A 21,394-nucleotide genomic window follows, 5' to 3' on the forward strand; every position below is an offset into this window, starting at 1 on the left:
CCTGCCTTACAGTAAGAAGGCATGTTTTTCAAGGTGCTTTTGTAAGTTTATTTACTAAATGAACATGGGTAAGTTTAATGACATACTGTGAAAACTTCTAGCCAACTAAGATGAGCAGGTGACAAACTCCCCACCAAAAAAAGGTTACCTACCTAGTGCACCTTTTAAAGCTACAATCTGTAATTTTACTGTTTTTTACGAGTAGATGTTCCAGAGATCACAGGTAAGCCTGAACAAAGGTTGGTCATCTGTCAGACAGCAGTAATGTAGATAGTGTCCTAGTAGTGTTATTTGAGAAGACAGCAGGGCCAAAATGGAACTTTAAGCCAGTGAGTAAGTAAAAATGTAAATTGCTTTTCTGATTCTTTACCAGTATACATCTGAACTGAATCCTCCTTTTGAGTTCATGTCTGGCCATGAGCTTTTCTATTTTTCTAACATTTCTACTTTTAAACATGAGTAAGAGTTAAAACAGGACTTCTAACTGCATGTGGTGAGCTCAGTTTGACTCCATGTGTTGTTCATCAACGATAACCATCAGTAGTCTTTGAACTCCCCCTCAGCCTCGCGTCTCTGTCCACTGTTTTTGAAGTTAAGCTAGCTAACTTGTGCAGTTAGCGGTTAGCCACATCCAAGTCAAACACGGCAAACCGTGTTCTCTGGAGATGTCCATGTTTTTCTCTGTTTTGGTGGCCAGAAGGTTTCCTGAAACCACAGGAGCATCTGGGGACGAAGCAACTGCGACATAAAATTACAAGCGTCGAAGTTTACAATGTAGTCCATTTAGGTTAATTGGACCCATCGTTCAGTGTTACTGGATCAGCCCTTGAGAGACCCTATTGAAAATATTGAACCAGGAATTTTGTTAGGATACCTTGCTGGATTATTATTATTATTATTATTATTATTATTATTATTATTATTATGATGATGAATGATCATCTTTTTGGCAAGCTTTAACTTTGGTGGACGATATAGGAATAACATGCCAACATGCTTTGACAGTCCAAACACTGTCAAAGATTAAAACATGGAACCTGCTTGATATCATATGGAGCTAACCAATCATTGCACCATATTATTACCAGGAATACCAAGAGGGGGTGTTATGCATTGTCGAGCTTTCTACCATGTTATACCTACCATTGTTCCCTTATCAAAAACATGCCTGAAGAGATTTTAGATGTCATCCATGCTTGTTGAAGTAATTTTGCAATCTCTCCTGAGTCCTATTCAAATCTTTCTTACAGTTAGCTGTATGATTCTGTCCAGTGCTTGGCTCTCAAACACCCATGTTACCGCACAACTATTTTCCATAAATATACACAAGCATGATACAAAACGGTACACAACAACTTTACAAACCGGATGCAATGTACAGTACTTTCATTAGTGGAATGCACACTGATTGTGTTGTGATCGCGCTCTGAAAGAGGAACAAGGGGACTGAGAGCATGAAACTTATTACACATGTTGTTTTAGGCAAAATGTAGCATTTTCAAAACGATAAAAGCTAACATGGTGATCTAAATATGCTATGTGTTAGCAATTAATCCTCCACAGAAGTATAATAGTTTTACTCTCGTGCTGACAAAGTACTTGTAGTTTGCCCTACTTTTGTAAGCCTGTCCCTAACATTACATTAAGCCAGCTAGCAAATCCAGTCAAGGACGTAGAACTAAATATCCAACTATTTGTCTTTGCTTCCTGAGCTTGGCCGATCAGTCACAAACCACTGGACATTTTTGCCTTCTTATTTCCCTGTCTTTCATTTTTTTTTTTCCCTGGCACATGATGCGATTCTCCTGTCAGTTTTCATTTGTTAAGGTCTCTTTAAATGTGACCAGCGCTGCCCCATACCGCCTCTGAGCTGGACGCAGTCAGCATAAAAGATTGAGGAAAAGACCCCACTTCTGAAATAGGCCAGGCTTATTTCATATCATCTCCAGTATGAAAAATCTCTTTGAATGAATACTTAAGAGGAAAAAACCTATTTATCCATCTCCCTCTTGTGCTTTTGGTGTTAGTTTGTTCCTGAAGAAAGTGCAATTTGTTGTGTTCTAATGACCATAATGGAAGCTCAAAGTGGTGCGAATTCTATCAGGGTCATGATACTAATATTTCAAACTTGATTTCGATACAAAGGAACACACTCGATACTCGATCCTCAATACCGATACCACAAAGATAATAAAAAACACAATTTAGACAATAGAATGTGATTATCAGTATTACATGATTGTACTTTTTTATATTACCTTGCAGTCTTAAGTCTGTATAATACGTCAGTCATCTAGGTATGTTCCATCGTGCTCCATACTAGTCTGTGGTCTTATGCTTGTTCTGATACAGCTCAGTCGATACCTGCTGAAATGAGTAGTTTCAATACTAGTTTTAGTACTGATTAATATCTGATTTTAGGTACTTTTGACAACTCTACTTCTGAAATAGGCCATGCTTACATCATATCTTCTCCAGTACAAAAAAATCTCTTTGAATGAATACCCATGGGGAAAAAAGCTATTTATCCGTCTCCCTCTTGGGCTTTCAGTGTTACAGTTTGTTCCTGAAGAAATTGCAATTTGTCGTGTTCTAATGACCATAATGAAAGTTCAAAGTGGTGCAAATTTAAAGCATTGTTGTGTTTTTTTGTTCTTGTTTTTTTGTGCAGAGAGGTGACGGTGCCCTCGGTCATCATCCTGAACACGTCCAATGAACAGTACTTTCTGCCGGAAGAGCCAGTGCGGACCATGGAGCAGCTGGTCCAGTTCATCAACAGTGTGCTCAACGGTTCTGCACAGGTTTGGAGATTTTTATTAAACTACGCAAAGTAACTACATTAATTTTTGGCATTTTTATGCTCTCATAAAAAATAAAATAAAAACAGATGATATTTTCTGTTTCATTAAGTCACATATAAGTAGGCCTGTCTCGATAATTATTATATTGACTTATTGATCAAAATATGATCACTGGAAGATTATATTTTGGGACTCAGAATTTATTGTGTGTACATTTTCTGTCTAAAAGAGGGAACATTTGGGTTATATTAGACTTTTAGTACAATAAAATTTGAGCTGTAAAAGGTTAAATAACAGAATGAAACAACAATTAGCTGTAGAAGTCACTTATTTGTAGCAGCTCATATTTAAAAATGGCTTACTAGGATTATCTTGCATTGTTATTGTATCAGTAGCAAAAAATTGCTTCAGTATTATCGTTTATTGCAGTATATCTCTGTGGCAATATATCATGCTTAAAAATTTGTAATGTGAAAAACAAAACTACTACTACAAATACTACCACTACTTTTAAATGGTTTGCAATGGTCCAGAGTTAATCTTCACTGCCCTAACACATTCGTAACATAATTATTCACTGCAATGGGTCATGGCAGTCATAGTACAGTACACCAGTGTTACTTCCTGGTTTGATGAATTTAAAAATGCTTTAAATTAGACGCGGACAGCACATCTATAGTCTCATTTTGACCATAATAGAGGCTTTTTTTACAATAAGATGAGGTAAGCCTTCATGAAAGCTTCTAACTTGCATTGTGTGTGTACTAGAAGCCATCATTCAAGTTATACATTATGCAAATTTAAAGAGACTTAGAATTATTACCATACTCAACTTTGTTTTTCGTTCATTTTTCGTCTTCTTATTTCTAGCAACACATTCTTCATATTGGTACTCATTCTTACTACTTCCTGGTAGATTTTTTTTGGTTCACATAACAAACTCTTGGCCTCATCAGCAAATATCCATCTTATATCCATCCATCTGTTCTAGTTAAATTTACCAAAATTATGATTCATATTCAGAATTCTAGTCAGTCTTCCCTTTTCCACAGTGTTCCTCCTTATTTTGCATTCACATCATCTTGTTGTAATCACACCAGTACTCTCCATTAATCAGACCGGATGGCTTGGAGTGTTAACACGTCCCTGATAATGTCACCACCAGATGAGGTTTTTCTCTAATCTCCTTTTTGTATGTTTAGATTTCATATCACTGCCCCTTCTCAGATTATCTCCCATAATTCTGCCACCATTCGCAGATATTGCTACAAGAGCACATATTGCCTTGTGCATGACTGTGAAAAAGAAAGTACAGTTTTACTCACAGTGTGCGTCATACACTGGGTAAATTATAGTCTTACGTCTAAATGTTTACATGCAGATCTGGTCCACCAATGTTGTGTCATTTTTTTATTTGAACTGGATATGAAAAGCACAGTGGAGGAATGGACAATAAGGAGAGTTTGGCTAATGTTAATGGAATTATTATTGCGGGAAAAAACACAACATACAAAAGTACATTGACTACTTGACTACTAAAATGTAATCGTATTGTTTATCTGCATAATTTTCCTCTGGTGAGCTATTCATATACTTTGGGAAAAGGCAACATCGTGAACAGAGTTAAGTCCAATTCGTGCCAATGTTTTTCATTTTTCTAGTAACTGAGGGAAAAAATAATCACTAGCTTACTGTTTATTATATTATAAGCCTTTAGGTCCACACATTAAGCTAAATGTACTTTTTTGACTATATTGTTGTCCCCTCATCAAAAACATACCTGGAGTTGTATTTCACAATAACATCTCCAAGGAGACAAAAGTTCACTAGTCCATTAATCCAGATTTGTTTTATATGAACTCAGAAATGCTCTGTATGCGTTTGCCTAGATTGTTGCTTTACAGATAAAAATCTGGACGCACTTTTTAAGTCCATAAGCTATCACCAGACTTGTTTTGTGGTCAAATTATGTGTTTTCCAAATGCAGACATTATTTTAAGTTAGGAAATGTGAAATACTTATCCCAAGGTGTTTTAAAGCATGTTTCAAAGGAAATTAAAGCCGCAAGAATTGTTAATATTTGATCCTTAAAATTAGCCAAATAATATTTCACCCTGTATTTGTCGTAATTAATGACTTTGGGAAAACATTGTTAGAGTAAAGTTTTTCACATATATGTTATTACATTGCAATTGGTAAAATCTTGTGATTAATAGTGAGGAAAAAATATTTACAGATATTGTGCAAGAAGTACCTCTCTGTTTGGACCTTGTTCTTGTAAAATATGTTCTGTCTATTTTGTGCCAGATAAATCTTTCTTTTTCACCTTCTCTTCTTTTTAAGGTACTGATGCACCCTCCTCTCAATGTGCAAGTAATAGTTTGGATAACCATAATTTCAACGACAATCAAGTAGTGATTTTTAATTTTTTTTTCCAAATAAACAAGCAGTCCTATTATACGTTAATAGGGAACGGAAATAAATGTCCTCTCTGCCTCAGTCCTTTGGGTCACCAGATGTACAAAACCATGAAAAACAACCTCCAGAAGTCTTCTCCTGTTTCCAAGAAAGGTCTGAGCTATTTTTACTCAGCCAAAGATCTGTGGCCAAATAAGCAGCAGCCGAACATCTGTTTGTGCAGTCCAGCTCCCGCCAGAGCCTGGACACTGTCAGCCTCCTCCTTTAAGCTCTGCCCCGGGTGTTTCAAGGCTACACTACCCCACTCACTAAAACATTACACAAATGTACACAAAAGAATATGTTATGAGAACGCAGATGTTTGCAAAAACTATAGCTGCTCAGTGTGAGAAAGTGATATATTAAAGGTCTTATATTACACAAAACTAACTCTAGTGAGCTTTTAGCTGTGTTATAAGGCTGCTACCTCCTCAAAAACATACCTCGAGTTTTTTCAGTCACATATGTTTGGAGATGTAAACAGCCCATGCAGGATTACTCAAAGGTCTGTTCCACCTTGTGATGTCATGTAGTGGTAGTTTTCAAGTTAACAGCTACATTTTACCTTAAGTTCAGTAGAGATGGGCAATTCCAGCGCTGATGGCATCCACTGGGCTCTATGGCTCTTTAAATGTATGTGGTTAAAAATACAGTGTAGCACCTCCTGCATTACCACATGACATAAGGTCGAACAGTGTGTTTTCTGTTTCAGAGAAGAAATCAACCAGGCAGGGTTTGTTTGTTAAACATGTGTGAATGAAACAAAACACAACTCTAGGTATGTATTTGATGAGGAAACATTATAACATAGATCAGAAAATATAGTAATATTCACCTTATTCTGGAAGTTGCTGTGGATGCCTCCATCATCATTCGGGTTGTATTGGTCTATATGGGGCTGCCTACAGCAAATAAGCCATTTTAAAGGCTCCAGAGAATCGGTGCATTGTTGACTTGTTGTTGCACTTAAACATTGAACATTTGATACAAATCAACCTTCTTTATATAATATTTTAGCGGTGAAACTTTTCCCAAATTCTCCATTGAAAGAAACGGGGCTTCCACTTAACCAGAAGTGCGACCACAAAGAAACCACGATTTCGTCACATTTAAGGAAAAAGTAGGCTGGGCAGAATAAGGTCATTAGTCTCTTTAAATAAAGTAAAAACATATATTCAAGTGAGAGTAGTGTTACTTCAAAATAATATTACTCAAGTAGAAGTACAAAGTAGTAGTCCAGGACATTATACAGTATGAGTAAAAAAGTATTTGGTAAAAGTAAGTAGTTTACTATATGACTAAGTCGCACTTTTTTTCATACTTTGGCCACAGATGCAACTTACACTCAGATGCTTCTGGAGCGGCGCTTCATTTACTTCCGGAGCAGGTTGAAGAACAGTGGATTTAGTGACTTGGAGTGAGATCGACAGTAAACTTGTTAGCTTGTTTTTATGCTTTAGTTAACTAATTAAGTGTTAATATCTTACTTTAACGTAATAGACACTTATTCAGTTTGCTGTCTGTGCTTCATGTAGCTGAATAAATTGTTATGTAACGGTTGAATATACATGTTAAAGTTGTACACTTGTTTGACCACTAGGTGATGCTGGTGTGTTTGTAATACGTGTAAGAAAATTTACTCCATCCATCCATTTTCTTACGCTTATCCGGGGCCAGGTCGCGGGGCAGCCGTCTAAGCAGGGACTCTCAGACTTCCCTCACCCCAGATACGTCCTCTCGCTCCTCCATTGGGATCCCAAGGCGTTCCCAGGCCAGCCAAGAGACATAATCTCTACAACGTGTCCTGGGTCTTCCCCGGGGCCTCCTGCCGGTGGGACATGCCCAAAACACCTCCATTGGTTCAGGATGCCAGGAGGCATCCTGAACCAATGCCCGAGCCACCTCAGCTAGCTCCTCTTGACATGTAGGAGCAGTGGCTCTACTCTGAGCTCCTCCCGACTCAACTTGACTTGTTTTCTTTTATACATTTCATATTTAATTTCCCTTTATTTACTTCCTTTCCCTAAGACCATAAAGGTGATATTTTTTCATTTGGAACAATATTGTAAATGTTTGTTTATCATAAGTCTAGTTTAAGGTCGAGAAAACAACTTCCTGTTTTCTGTTTCAGAGTTTTACGCTAATGCGAAGTCTTACCTGACAGAGCACTATTTAAGAAACAATTGGAAAGTAAACAAAACGTTTTTGGTTCACTGGTTAGTTTACTAGCAGGCCAAAGCAGTATGTTATATTATCATATGCAATTTTGTGTGTATATGTAATATGACTTATAGTCCAGTGCTACTTATGTTTTTTTCTTCCTTATTATGCATTTTTTTCGCTGGTGCGACTTATACTCCGGAGCGACGTATAGTCCAGAAAATATGGTACTCAAGTAAGAGTACCTGTTCAGCATCTGATTTATAATTTATAATTATAATCATTTTAAATATAATTGGAAGGACAAATATTAAATAATGCACAACATCTAGTATTTAAAATGATAAATGGCAAATTACATATTAACGCACTGATCCAATTTACTGTACAAAATTGTAATAACTAATCTTAAAAATAAAATGCTGCTCAGTCTAGACCAAATCAAATAATGAATCACTACCATCTTCTGTCACAATATGTTTTGTAAGACGTCAGCTTGAAGCATTGCCCTACATCCAGATTCCTGTGATGTGGAACACTAATCTTATTGCTTTTCGATTGGGTTGTTTTCCTGTCCCATGGAGCCCTGGATGCCCACTGTCTAAACCAAACCAGCTTGTGTAAATAGCAGTTACCTCACACTCATTAACCTTGCCTGACGCTGGGGGCAGAGCTGGATCGCTGCGCCACGTTTTTATGGGTTCCAATTACCCAAGAATCTGTGCGCACAACTTTGGTGTCAACTTGGCTGTTTGCCTTTTCCTGTCCCGGTAGCTCTAGCTCGCAGACTTCACTTAAATGCACTTTTATAAAGAAACAACTCCCGATGTGTGAAATAAGATTGTAAGAAATGAACAAAACTGAACATATTTTTCTGGCAGGTGTGTACATTAAAGACGCTGTACCAGATTTTTATTGTCTTTAAAAATGTGAACAACAGAACTAGTTCATTTTAAACTGTTTGCATCAGTCTAGTTATTTCTCACGTACCTTATACATTCCGGGTATCCTAATTATTCACTGCAAGGAGTTTAACTTTCAGGCCAGAGCATACTAGTTGTTGCGAACAACAACTAGCATGCTACTGCACGCTTCCTGATTAACAGACAATAAAACACTAGTACTTTTGCATATTAACAACATACCATTTGGTTGCTCTGCCATGACATAAAATTGAGAAATAAAGCAATCACTTGCTTAGTGGGACACATTTTGCAAAATTAACTTTATTGAGTTTTTACTCTTATTAAAAATATGAGAAACAGAAATAGTTCATTTTAAATGGTTGGCAACGGTCCAAAGTTATTCTTCAATTACCATATCCCTTCCCTTTTAAATATCTCACTCAAATCAGCGCAGAAATTCATATAGAGCAGGGACAGATTAGTACTAATACTACTATGCAGGCTCCTAATTAAAATGCCCGGGATGTTCTCAATATATAACTTCACCTATATTCAAAGGATTACTGGGAGCCTATAATTTTACTGTGTTTATGTGTTTGGCATCTCATGTACCAATGCAGACACAAGAAAGCAACTACATCATGTTAAAATAATCACAGATCTTAATTGTCGACTCACTGCTAGACAAAACACTGTACACTTTGTAAAGAAACGCATAGTGAAATATATTTTTTGGTCTGTTTTTATAAATCTCTTGACTGTGTTAAATTGCTGAGCATTGTCCTATAATCTGAAAGTTGGTTGCCCCAATCCAGCTCTAGATGGTTCAAACAGTTTTAGTGTCCTTGAGCAAAGATCCGTTTTACCTGTGTGAATGTGCAGTAAGCTGCTTTTTGGACTAGAGATCGATTTTTTTTATTTTTTTATTTTTTTATTTTCATTGATTATTCTCCTCAAATTTCAATAGTTTAAATTAATTACAAACTCACCACAGCCCTTTGTAACCACAAACCTTTAAGAGAGCAGTGTATCTCATTTAATGCAGCCATTTCTTCATATTAAAAATGCAGCAACAGACTTGAGCCTCACGTGTGTCGTTCTACACAAGCTGCTTCAGTGCTTTGACACAAGCCACACCAAATGACACAGGAGATGTATTGGTCACATGACTTTTCTTAAAGTGACACACAGTGACTCCTCTCAACACAGGCGTTGATGTGTCGACTCATTTGGCCCGTCACCAATTTGACCCTTTAATAAATCAGGCAATTAGATACCAAAGTTTGGTGTATGTAGGTGCTACTTATGTATCCTTATGTCCCTGTGGGACAAAAATGCATTTTAACTGAACGGAATTTGAAATTACATAAATAAATCTATGGATGCAGGTTGATTAAATGTAATAATAAAACATTTAACATGTAAATTGGAGTATGTTGTTTTTTTCAGGTGAAAGCTTATGTCGAGAGAGCGAAACTACTAAAAAAGGTTTTGCCTGTTGTCTCACCTTAAATTCAAGGAATTATTATTATTTTTTTGTGATTTATTGATTGACCTTTTCCTCCTGCTGCTCTGTACAAAAAGTCCACCCTGATCAACACATTTAAAACCTCATCCGGTGAACACTGACATTTGGACTAAAGTGCTTTCTCTTATTTTACAGGCTTATGGAGGGGACGGCTTCATTCAGCGAATCAAGCGCATAGGCTTCGACGCCCGATCCACTATTATGGTAAGTCTGTTTATTAGGGTTTTAAAGAAAATCAATACTCAGATACTAGTGAAAACTAAAGCTTGAAACCAAACTAGGTATTTGAGTAAACAGAACTAAATGGAACTAAACGGAACAGGACTAAGAACTAGAACAGGACCAAACCACGTCCACATAAGGACTTAAAGTTTCATCCTTAGCATTTGATTGCAAGGAAAGTTAATACAACTTAAAATGGAATTAAAAACAAAATCAACTTTTGCTACTAAACTGTGTATATGATTTTAATATCATGGCCATTTAGTGCAGATTAGTGCAGCTTTCTGGTCAAATATACTAAGTGACATTACACAGAACTGTCATGATTAAAGTCAGGCATTTCTGATAACAAACACCTGGCTGCAGGGGCAGCCCCTCCTCTCCTCTCACTTTCTTTAGTCATCTAAGCACTGCCCAAGTGAGCATCTCTTTTTGAAATGTGATTATGGGCGGACTTTGGGTGTTTAGTCCCACTTTAAATTGCAAGTGTCCTCTGGGTCACTAACTTTTGTAAAGAAAAAGAAAAACAGACAGCCAGAAAATTTGTCAAAAACTTGTGGGTAAACCTGTGACTCTCGCTTAGCCCTGACCTTCACCGTTTCCCAATTTAGTCAAAAAATAAGCTGAATTTCCAACCTGCTCCTCTCTAGAACAAATACACCAGCACCCTGCACTTTTTCTCCTTTGGGACTAAAACAACATTGAGAGGACAGGACAGGAATGGGACGAGAATTTTGCAGAGCCGGCAGTTAAAGTGTAGCTGGAAGGGGGACAAGCCAAGCGTACCCTCTCACCCCTCCCTTGTTTAGCCCGAGTAGTTGTTTCGTCTTGTGGGACAAGTCAAATTTATTTTAGTGTGAGTGCGATAGGAATGTAAATACAGCTGTTGCAGCGCTCCTCTGTTGGCACCGGGCACAGTAAGATTCAGCAATGCCCTTTACGCTGTCCTTTATAGGCATGTGGGGAGGTTGTAAGGGAAATTATAGACTTTAAAGTAGGTCCGATGTGGGAGGTATGACTGCTTTGAGTTTGTACAAGAAATGTACTTCAAACAAGATGTTATAATGTTACAACAACAGATTTCTTTAGTCTTTTTTCATTTTTAATCAATTTATTTCTCGATCAGTGTTTCTCAAACTGTGGTATGCAAGCTCCTTCAAGTGATATTTGGACAGCTCTTCAGTTTGTGGGTTTGTCTAATTTAGAGTTATAGAGTTTTATCCCTGTTTTTGTATGTTTCAGTTCACTTTTAGTGGACCTGGTTTAGCCTTAGATTTGGTTGTGTTTTAGTGGTAGTTGAAAATCCAAATCTTTTTCATCTTTATTTATTTATTTATTTTTTTTGGTACTTGGTGTCTAAAGTTTGAGAGCCACTGTTCTACTTTACAGTAATTTGTACCAAAACTACAAAGATGCTATTTGTGTGAACTACCTAGCTTTGGGGGCGAAGTGTAATTTGATAGCCAATACTACAGACTTGAGTAACTTTTTGTTGTTGTTAAGATAACAAAATATATTAAGTGGTGCGAACAGTTTGACTCCTGGGTGGGATGTGTGAGGGGTTAGGCTTAGGAAGATTTTGACTTATTAATGAATGAACAGAACAAAAACATGTTTCAAAGTATGAGTAGTAGTAATAGCCATTAACTGTTTCTTCAGTAGATGCAGAGGTCTCCACAGCAAAAGAAATTAAAGTTAAAGGGGCTGTACCTGTTTTTTTCATATAAAAATGTGCTGTCTGCATCTAATAATAAAGCATTACATTTTTCTGTGAACTAGGACATGTGCTGTTAGCATGCTAGCTGTTGTTAGAGGAAAGCCTTAGAAAAGTGAACTGAACTGCTGCAAAACATTTAAAATGAACTTTTTTTGCATTTTTTAAGATAAAAAAAATCAGATAAGATGTAGTCAGAGAAAACATAAATCAGTTGCCAGTAATATTGTAGTTAAAAAAAAAAAAACATTAAACTTTCTTTATCTCAGGATCTATCCACTTCAAAATTTAGCCCTGAATAATTGGGTTCCTATTACTAGGCCACATCTTTTCTCCTCCCTCTTCAGAAGTGAACTAGAACTATCTCAGTGGCATAATGACCGGGAGACAGCACTCACCTCTCCTCCGCAGTCTTGATATAGGGCAGACACCATGAGCGAGCGCCGCATCAGGACCAATGACTCATAGTTAGCTGTGTTAGCATAGCGCACAGCCTCTACCTCATCCACTCTCCCTGAGCCCCTGCTATTACCATCATTCTTCCAGTGGCAATGACTGCGGGATATGTGGATGTGCTATTCTATGTTCTGGTGCTGACACTTGCGGTGATCCATTTCTCGGGTACACTGGGGCTCATTCACAGCATTTTTTTGTTCCTGAGAAATTCAAAAAAAAAACTAAAAACTTTCAGACACATTTTGTAGAGTGCACAGTATGTTTTTTACAGAACACTATATAACATGTTTACTAATGCAATTAAATAGTAGCTTTATTTCTACACCATATTGTGAGTAATTAACAATACTCCTACATACATATTTGTTTAATGATAAATAGTTAAAGAGGTGTACCCATTTGTTATGTAATAAAGTAAATTGGATTTTGCCCTACTACAGATATACCGTCAAAGCAGATCAAAATGACACTGCGTGGTTCCCAGCTATCCATCGTAAACGTTTACAGAGACGTCAGCTCCCTTTGGGTACCACTGTTTTATAGTGTGGAAGTCAGCAAATTTGTTTCTTTCATTAAGTCATTTCAAATGAATATTGCAATTTAAAATGTCTAAAATATAACATAATGATCCTCACGCATTATTGATTATAAATATAGCAGACAAATGCTCAGTGTCTTCTTTAAGAAAGTAAAAGTCTGCTACAGCACCTTTTAAATTTTGGCCAATTCCACAAATACTTTTCCAAAAGAAAAAATTGGACAGACCTTAAACTATAACAATAACATCTTCTCAACTCTCACATTTTTTTTCCTACCAAGCTCCTCACATTGCCGTTAAGAAGAAGAAGAAAAAAAACAACACACACACACAACTGGAGACTCGTTTAAACGAGTCCCACAGCCGCCCTTCACCCAAAACGCCCGCAGAGATAGAGGGTGCTCGCCAGGCCACACCGAAATGTTAATTGCGCAGCGCCGGCCTCTGAATTTGCCTTGGACTTTTAATCAGCCAGATCACCTCCAGAATAACTTGTTGACCGCGCCGCACTCCGTCTCTCACAGTCCTCCTGGGGCAAATGCAGAGAAGCTCCCATTTACTACGTGCGGATTCTATTGGTCCTTGGAGGGCTATTCAGCGAGCGGGAGACATTTTCAGAGTCATCAGCAAGCGGATAAATAAGAGGAGAGCCCGGACACTGGCAGCATACAGAGCCCCAGGAAATAAACAAGGGATGAAATGGTGTTCTTACAACTTCAGCTATGGTTACAACTTGTGTGGAGGTAACAATCAAAGAGCAAAAGTACATGGACCTATGCTTTTGGTTGGTAGTACTCAGTTACATTTACTAAGTTACATTTATCTTTGGTAAAGCCACGTTCTGTTTTCAGTTTTAAACTTGCGATTCTTTTTTGTCAAACAAGAGCGTTTGTTTAACTGCTTTATATTTTTCGGCTAGCCTTCCTCAGAACCGTCACATGATGGTGAAGTGTTGTGTCTTGTAGGCTGCTTTACTTGGTTTTCGCCAGACAATAGGGAAATCTGACGGCTTCTTCAGAACTGCATCTCATGTGTGTGACCAGTGACTAACCAGTTTTTGTTTAGTCTTCCCACTGTAAGTATACAAGACAAAAGCTTTGTTGACAATATTAAATGAGTTGAACATTTGTGTTTCTTGCACCGGTCCTCCAGATAGAATTCAGTTTTTCACATTTTTGTGTCTACCTTTTGAAAATACCAGATTTTGTGCATTATTTAATGCTTTGTCCTTCCAATTACATTAAAAATTGCATTATGATTGCTATATTTCCCCTTCAGAGAGCTTTTTCAAAACAATAAAGGGTAACGTGGTCATTTACCCTGCTAACACATAACGTATTTAGAAGTAAAATACCCCCCTCTTTAACTATTATATTATTATTATAAATCATATATTACGTCCTGACAGTTACTCTACACACTTATTTGAATAGTGGATTTCCCAAATACTTACTTCAACTTACTCAAGTAAAAGTACAAAATAGTGGTCCAAGAAATTACATAAGAGTAATATTATTTTGAAGTAGCTCTTACATTAGTAATTTTTTTGCTTCTCTGCTCACTTCTGCTGGCAAGGAAAAGGAATCCATTTGTATGCGGACATGTGTGTAACCATTCCAAGCTGCATGAGAGAAGCTTATCCGAGTTGTGTATCCAAAAATAAGCTGCAAATACTGATGATAGTAGCGCAGAATTGTTTAGCTAGCTGTTGTTACAATTCAGTGTGGCATTTCACTGCGATCTTATACCGACCTATCTTAACATTTACGACTACATACATATGGATGAAGCAATCTCACCATCAAAGGCCAAACATTGAAACTCTGGTGGATTGTTATTAAAAGCTATTCAGAACAAATTGGTTAGAGGGACAAAAGAAAAGTCAGTGGATATTGCTATAACCATGAAATCTATTTGAATAAATGATAAATTATTATAATTGTGCCACAAATTATTTCATATTCATTCATCTATTATCTTATTATCGTGTTTCAATTTATTGTAAAAGCCAAAGTTAAATCTGTCAACTGGACAAAACGTAGGAGTGAAGACGTTTCTTCAGAACTGAAGAAGCGGCTTGGATGAGCAGAGAAACATCTTCACTGCTAGAACGTATTGTCCAGTTGACAGATTGAATTTTGGCTTTTACTATGGATCAGACCTGCACGACTGAGGGATTACACAGACATTTTCAAATGATTGAAAGCAGTGGTCACAACACGAAAGTTGGAGGATTCCCGCTCGGACAAAGCTCTGTCACTGTGTGCTTAGGCACTCACTTTGCTTAGTATGAATGTGTTGTGTGTGTGAGTGTTGGTGGTGGTCAGAGGGGCCGATGGCATGAATTGGGATCCTCTCTTCCATCAGTCTACCCTAGGGCAGCTCTGTCTACAGTAGAAGCTTACCACCGCAGAGTGTGCAGTGGATGAATAATGCACTGTAAAATGCCTTGGGTGGTTTGAAAGGTGCTATTAATTTGAGACTGCAGTGTTAAAACATTCTATTTTCACCTACCCCCTATTCCCACCCACTCCTCTACACTTTATGAGCCTGTCACATAAAAAAAAAACTCTGCTGCCTGCTATTCTAAATGCCACTGTATAGAAGTAGGGCCTATCAGTTCTGCACTTCTGAACAGGAAATTAACTGACCCTTTTCTATTGAGCAGTTTTAGATTAATATTGTGGTTTACAATGAAGAGAGAATCATAATCTGCATGTTATACTTTATACTGCTTACCCAAAATAGCATATGTATTCTTTAAATGTATTTATTTATTTGGCAGAGAGAGTGCAATCATAGTTGCAAATCAAAGCTTGCAGCTGATGCAATGCATACAGAGTATAACAAGTGCAAATTTTCAACTCCCATACAATACAATTATACATTTTCAGTGCTCATTCATTCACCTTGTAAGCCCCTAAAGAGGGGCTTACAAAGTGCAAAAAATGACTTTTTGGAGTTCTCTACCATGTTGTAGCATTGTTCCCTCATCAAAAACATGTCTGAAGAGGTTTTATAGGTCCTCCACTCCTTATGGTTAGCAGTACAATTCTGTTCACAAGCCTACATCACCCATGCTCTTGCATGACAATTCTCCACAAATGTGCAAGAGCAGGAAACAAACAATACACAACAACTTCACAAATGAAATGCACTTTGAACATGAAAACTGAAACTTATTAAACATAATATATCATTTTCAAAGCAAGGCGACATAGTGATCTAAATATGTAATAGGTTAGCAACTAATACCCCATAGAAGTGGAATACCTCCTCTTTAAACCACAGACTTTCCAGTTAGAGCGTGTATTGCTGCTCTTTATTGCAACTGCCACCTCAAAGTAAGACTCTTTTCCTTTCTAAACACCTTTTTCTCAGTGCCAGAGGTAACTAACATATTTTTGTGTTAATTTAATTTTGGCTACCCTTAATCATATTCTTTTTTTTTTTTTTTTTTTTTCAAATTCTATTAAAACCATCCATTATATCTGCAAATTACAACATTCAGCCATTTGTGTCTTGCTGAGTTCAGGCAAATATGTGATTACATTTATCAGGAAAAAAAAAACCCAGATTCCTGTAAACCACAGAGAGATGTACATGGATTTGAATTATAGGCGTTTTGTTGAGGGCTTGCTACAGTCAACAGAACTCTTAACCTATTGTACACTGAAAATGCTATTCTTTTTCCTTACATTTTTTGCATATACAATCACCCACATATTATAAATGTGTTTTACTGATGTGTCTATTTTATTTATATTACATATATCTTTTACTTTTTCAATTCCACTTTGATGCAGATTTAAATATGACATACATGAGAAAATGTGTGCTGATATCTTTGTAATTTCGCAGGTACGCCACCTGCTTGTCTCCATGGAGATATTATTGCTTTGACTGAAATGTTTCACAGTATGGGACTCTATAGCATTTACCTTACATTTATTAAATACAAATGTTTTATTGCCAAAAGTGGCTTTAAAACATGTTTTCATACTGTGAGCAATCTCACCTCTCCACAGATCTGACCAATAACTTAGCCTAATGGCATCAAGAATGTGATTAGGCTAAAGCAATTGATTTAAGAAGTTAAACATTGGGTATCTTAACTTTTTTATATAACTTAAAATAGAAGGTACCTGTATATATTTAACATATATTGTAGTTATTCACTAATTATGTTTAGAATGTCTTTGATATTTAAACACTTATAAGTAATTTTTACATAATATCACTTTAAAATGCAGTCTTCATTTCTGAACAAGGATAATCCCATTTCACTGCTGCTGCATCATGCATTCTATTACATCGTTACACGTCTGACATGAACTTTAGAGGAGACAGAAAAGGTCAAGGACTTGGATATTAAATGAAGAGTACAAACTTAAGAAACCAAATCTTTATTGGTACTCTAAAGAAGAGGGTTGCTTGGAATACTGATGCAAATATTCATAATACAGCACGGTTGGTAAGCATACACCCTCTGTCTAGAAGGTTGCTGGTTCATATCCCGCCCAAATCACATACTGTTGGCTTCCAGGGTAAGACGCCCAAATGGAAATGCCCATCTCAAAGCCCACCTCAAAGCCCACTTGGGTTCCGGAAATCATTATTGTTGTTGTTTTTTACGTTTGTCTTAATATTAAACAATAGTGCCAGATTTCCCTATTGAAAACACTGTACTTTTCCATGAAATATCCCAAATTAAATTAACACATGTTTAACCTGATGATTTCTATTAGTGACTAGACCCATTAATGTTAAAATTATATTACAACAAAAATGTGTATTACTGTAAATTGCTGACTATTGAGCGCACCTGAATATGACGCACAATCAAAATTTTAAAAGAAAATAAATTTTGTACATATATAAGCCGCAGGTTTTTATGTTGTATCATGAGATATTTACACAGAAAGACAGTACAGCTTTAATTTAAAAAAACCCTTTTTTTCCAAACTGTGCCTGAAAATCGACAGTACAGTATCAACACAGGATGAACATACCTGCATGTTTAGAAAATAAAACAGGACCAACACAGCTCATCTGCTTTTATATCCACTGAAAGCGTTTGTCGTCTTTTTACATTGAATAAGTTCTTCCAACTGCCGCCTCCAACGTCACACCATTGATTCCTTAATGCCAAACTTTCGTGTGGTGGCTCTATTGCATTATATGCATTTCTTCATGTGTTTTCCATGTTGAGGGTGTGTGCATGATGCGCAAAATAACAGTTTACAATCAAAACTAGTGTATTCTTCAACGCATAATCTTTCCCCTTGTCTGTCTAGAGAGTGCCCCCCGGTGGCCATTGGCCAGTAGAAATCTATAAATTAGCTGCACCGTTGTATAGGCTGCAGGGTTCAAAGCATATGGAAAAGTTTAAAAATCAACTTGGTGTCATCTGAAACTCAGCAATATTGTAAATAAAATTGTCTGGTAGTTAACACATAGCAGATTAGCCTGTGTCAAATTTGAAACTCTCCATTGCTTACTCTAGTCACATTATAGCCTATTGTAACAGAACTGGCAATGATAACCTTGTCACTACTTAATTTAAGGTAGGTCCTTTGGTAGACTTTGTGCCCTCTGGTGGATTAATAGTGAATGACCTCTAATGTGCTTTGATAGTAATGTAGTTACTTCGAGAGCTGATGTCAGTGGGGATTTCATTGGTCATAATTAAATAAAAGGTTACCCAGTAGATGAAGGACGTTTCTTTTTTCATTCAAGCCACTTTGACACAACTGTTGAGTTACAACTTTCTTCTTTGTTGGTTTTCATGGCTGGCATTCAGAGAATACATTATAGATTCTATCCATCAAGTATGATTTCATTTAGGGTCATGTTTTCTGCCTATTGTGTACTGCCTATTCATGTTCTTGGTGCAGTGATTGATGTTGCTTTGGAGTTTGTGTTGTTACCATATAATAATTCAAACCCTTCAAAAGCCATAAACCTTTACCAGTTTAAAAATATACTTTGTCAGAAGGTATACTAATGTATACTAATGTAGTGTCCTAATCTAATGTCCTCCATGATATAATACTAGTTCCAAAGCTAAATAATTGTAATTACTGTGAAAGATTAAGACCATTCTAAAACTTTTCAAGAATTGTCCAAATGGGTCCTATGTAATATTTTCAGTTTCTATACTTTGTAAAATGAGTATCTAATTCACAGAATTTAACATTATTAGTTCTAATCATGTGTTCATCTTATTATCGGTAACTCTGTACCTGATTTTGACTGTCTTAAAAATGTGAAACTAGTTCATTTTAAACCCTTGGCAGTGGTCCAAAGTTATTCTGCACTTACCTTATAAATTTCAAGCATCCTAATTATTCACCATGATGAGTTTATAAGCACTTTTCACGACTTTCAGAGGCCAGAGCGACATTTTGATGTCATAATGCTAACAAGTATGCTAACCATACACTTCCTGATTATCCTGACAGTAAAAAGCATTATTATTAGATTCAGACAGTGCAGCAATCTTATTTTGAACACAAGAGCTGCTTATATTTGTACTGATGCAAGACAAATGTTGCTCAAATACATGGAAAAAATGCCTACACGGCCTATAATATCCTAATACCAACTCCTCACCTCTTAAGTTGTTACTAAGCCTGTATAGTTCTTAATAAAGATTATTAAGTATTTTATGCAATTTAAAGCTGTAAATAGTGTAGTCATCATTATTAACTGGTCCATAAAAATCATCTATACACATAAACCGCTTAACCTTTTCTTGCTAAATAACAAGCCTGAATCATCAACTCTTGCGAGAGCCAAGTGTTTCTTTGCAGAGGTGTTGGAAAGTTTGACTGCTCAAAGCAACAGCTATGAGCCTTACCCAGCGGTACAGTACTTGTAGTTCCATGTGGATGGTTTGTGTCAGTCATTTCTAATAAAGCTGCATTAACTAAGCCCAGCAATTGTCAAGATGCTGATCCAAGCCTTTCTTATCAAACTTGTATCCACATTTTTGTACCATTTTGTGCAGTTACATTCCAATTCATCTGTTTGAAAAAAACAAAACAAAACTTCTTACAGATATTGGGTGGCCTTGTTGTTATGGACAGTACCAAGGGATTCAGTTTTTATTTCTGTTTTGTTTTGTGAAATCTAACCATCCTAATTATGCCACTTAGAAATCTAATATTGCTAAGTGGCATGTTTTGTTTTTTGTTTTTTTTTTAGTTGCTAGAACAAGGGCTTTCTGTCACGGCTACATAGGGCACGTCCCATTTCTGTTCCCTTGCCTCCTTAAAGCCTTGATTCCTCAGCTGTCAATCACGCCCCCGCACAGGAGAGAGGGGAAACCAGAAGCAACATTCCTCTCCACGGAGTATGATTGACAGCTGAAGAATATAGGCTTTTCACAAATGAACAAACCTGGGGATGCATTGAAGGTGGCATGAGTTTAGTCATCTCTCCTCAGCAGAACAAGGTTGCAGGTTCAAACACCAGTATGGGGTTTGTAATGTGCAGTCGGCTAATATTCCAGCAAGGTACACCTGATCAGGAAGGAAGTGAGAGAAACATTAAATCAATATATTTTTTGCACCTTTAACTGTGTTTATGGTATTACTCTCTGCTGCTCTTAGTCAATTTCATTTCAGCCATTTGGGCAAAATAGGTTCATTTGTCAGCTTTGCATGTGTTTTCTGTATGATTTGCTGTCTTAAAGGGCCTATATTACTCTGTTTTCTGATTTATCATAATGTTGTTTCCTCATCAAAAAAAAAATCATTCATTCACATTTGTTTGTATGTTGTCATGTGGTGATGCAGGAAGTGCTCCACTGTGTTTTTAAACTCTGGACACCTTCACTTGAATCATTTGTATATGTTCAGCCCTAGAATTGCCAATCTCTGCTGAACTAAAGGTAAACGGTAGCTGTAAATTGAAAACTTGTGACATCACAAGGTGGAACAGAGCATTTTGAGCCTTGGAGATGTAGACAGACTAATGAAAAAGTTATTTAAACAAGCATGAATGAAACAAAATGAGGTAACAGCATTATAACATGGCTTAAAGTTCACAAGAATCAATTTTGCATAATAAAGGACCTTTAAATTCCTTTTTTTTAAATTATTCTAACATGGACAATTGAGGTATTAGAGATATCTGCCACTACATTTTAAGAGGCTCATCTGAATCTGGATCAATCAGACACACACCTGCAGGGGCGGAGTTTGACGTACACCTCACTCCCTTTTAGTCCTCTAGAACCCGGCCCACATCCTTCCTCACTCTCCTCTTTATTTCTTCAGACCCCGACCTTCCTTCCCCGTCACTCTCCCCTTAAGTCGTACAAACCCCGCTCCTTCTTACTCTGCCCTTTTGTCCTCTAGACCCGCTTCTTCTCCCCCTCACTCTCCCTTTTCCTCAGCCCCCCTCACGCTCCCCTTTAGTCCTCTCGATCTTCCAAACCTCACTCTCCCTTTTAGACCTCCAAATTGTCCATACACCTAACATAACCTACTAACAAGAAACTATAGCTTATCTTATTGTAATTCCAACACCAATAATAACAGTTAATTTAAATATATATAAAAAAATAAATTTGTAAAAAGTCCACTTGCAAATATCATTTTAAAT

General features: G+C 36.9%; 1 protein-coding gene across 1 annotated transcript in view; it reads left to right on the forward strand.

Moving 5' to 3' along the window:
- The window catches only part of LOC117388452 (protein disulfide-isomerase TMX3-like), a 72,639-nt gene that overhangs the window by 46,568 nt on the left and 4,677 nt on the right, over positions 1 to 21,394 (forward strand). Inside the window, exons 14-15 of the mRNA XM_033985999.2 lie at positions 2,672 to 2,801; positions 9,987 to 10,055. Of these exons, the coding sequence (XP_033841890.1) occupies positions 2,672 to 2,801; positions 9,987 to 10,055 (199 nt within the window). The remainder of the gene's footprint in view (positions 1 to 2,671; positions 2,802 to 9,986; positions 10,056 to 21,394) is intronic.

This window comes from Periophthalmus magnuspinnatus, chromosome 20, assembly GCF_009829125.3.
Source record: "Periophthalmus magnuspinnatus isolate fPerMag1 chromosome 20, fPerMag1.2.pri, whole genome shotgun sequence".
NCBI lineage: Eukaryota > Metazoa > Chordata > Actinopteri > Gobiiformes > Gobiidae > Periophthalmus > Periophthalmus magnuspinnatus.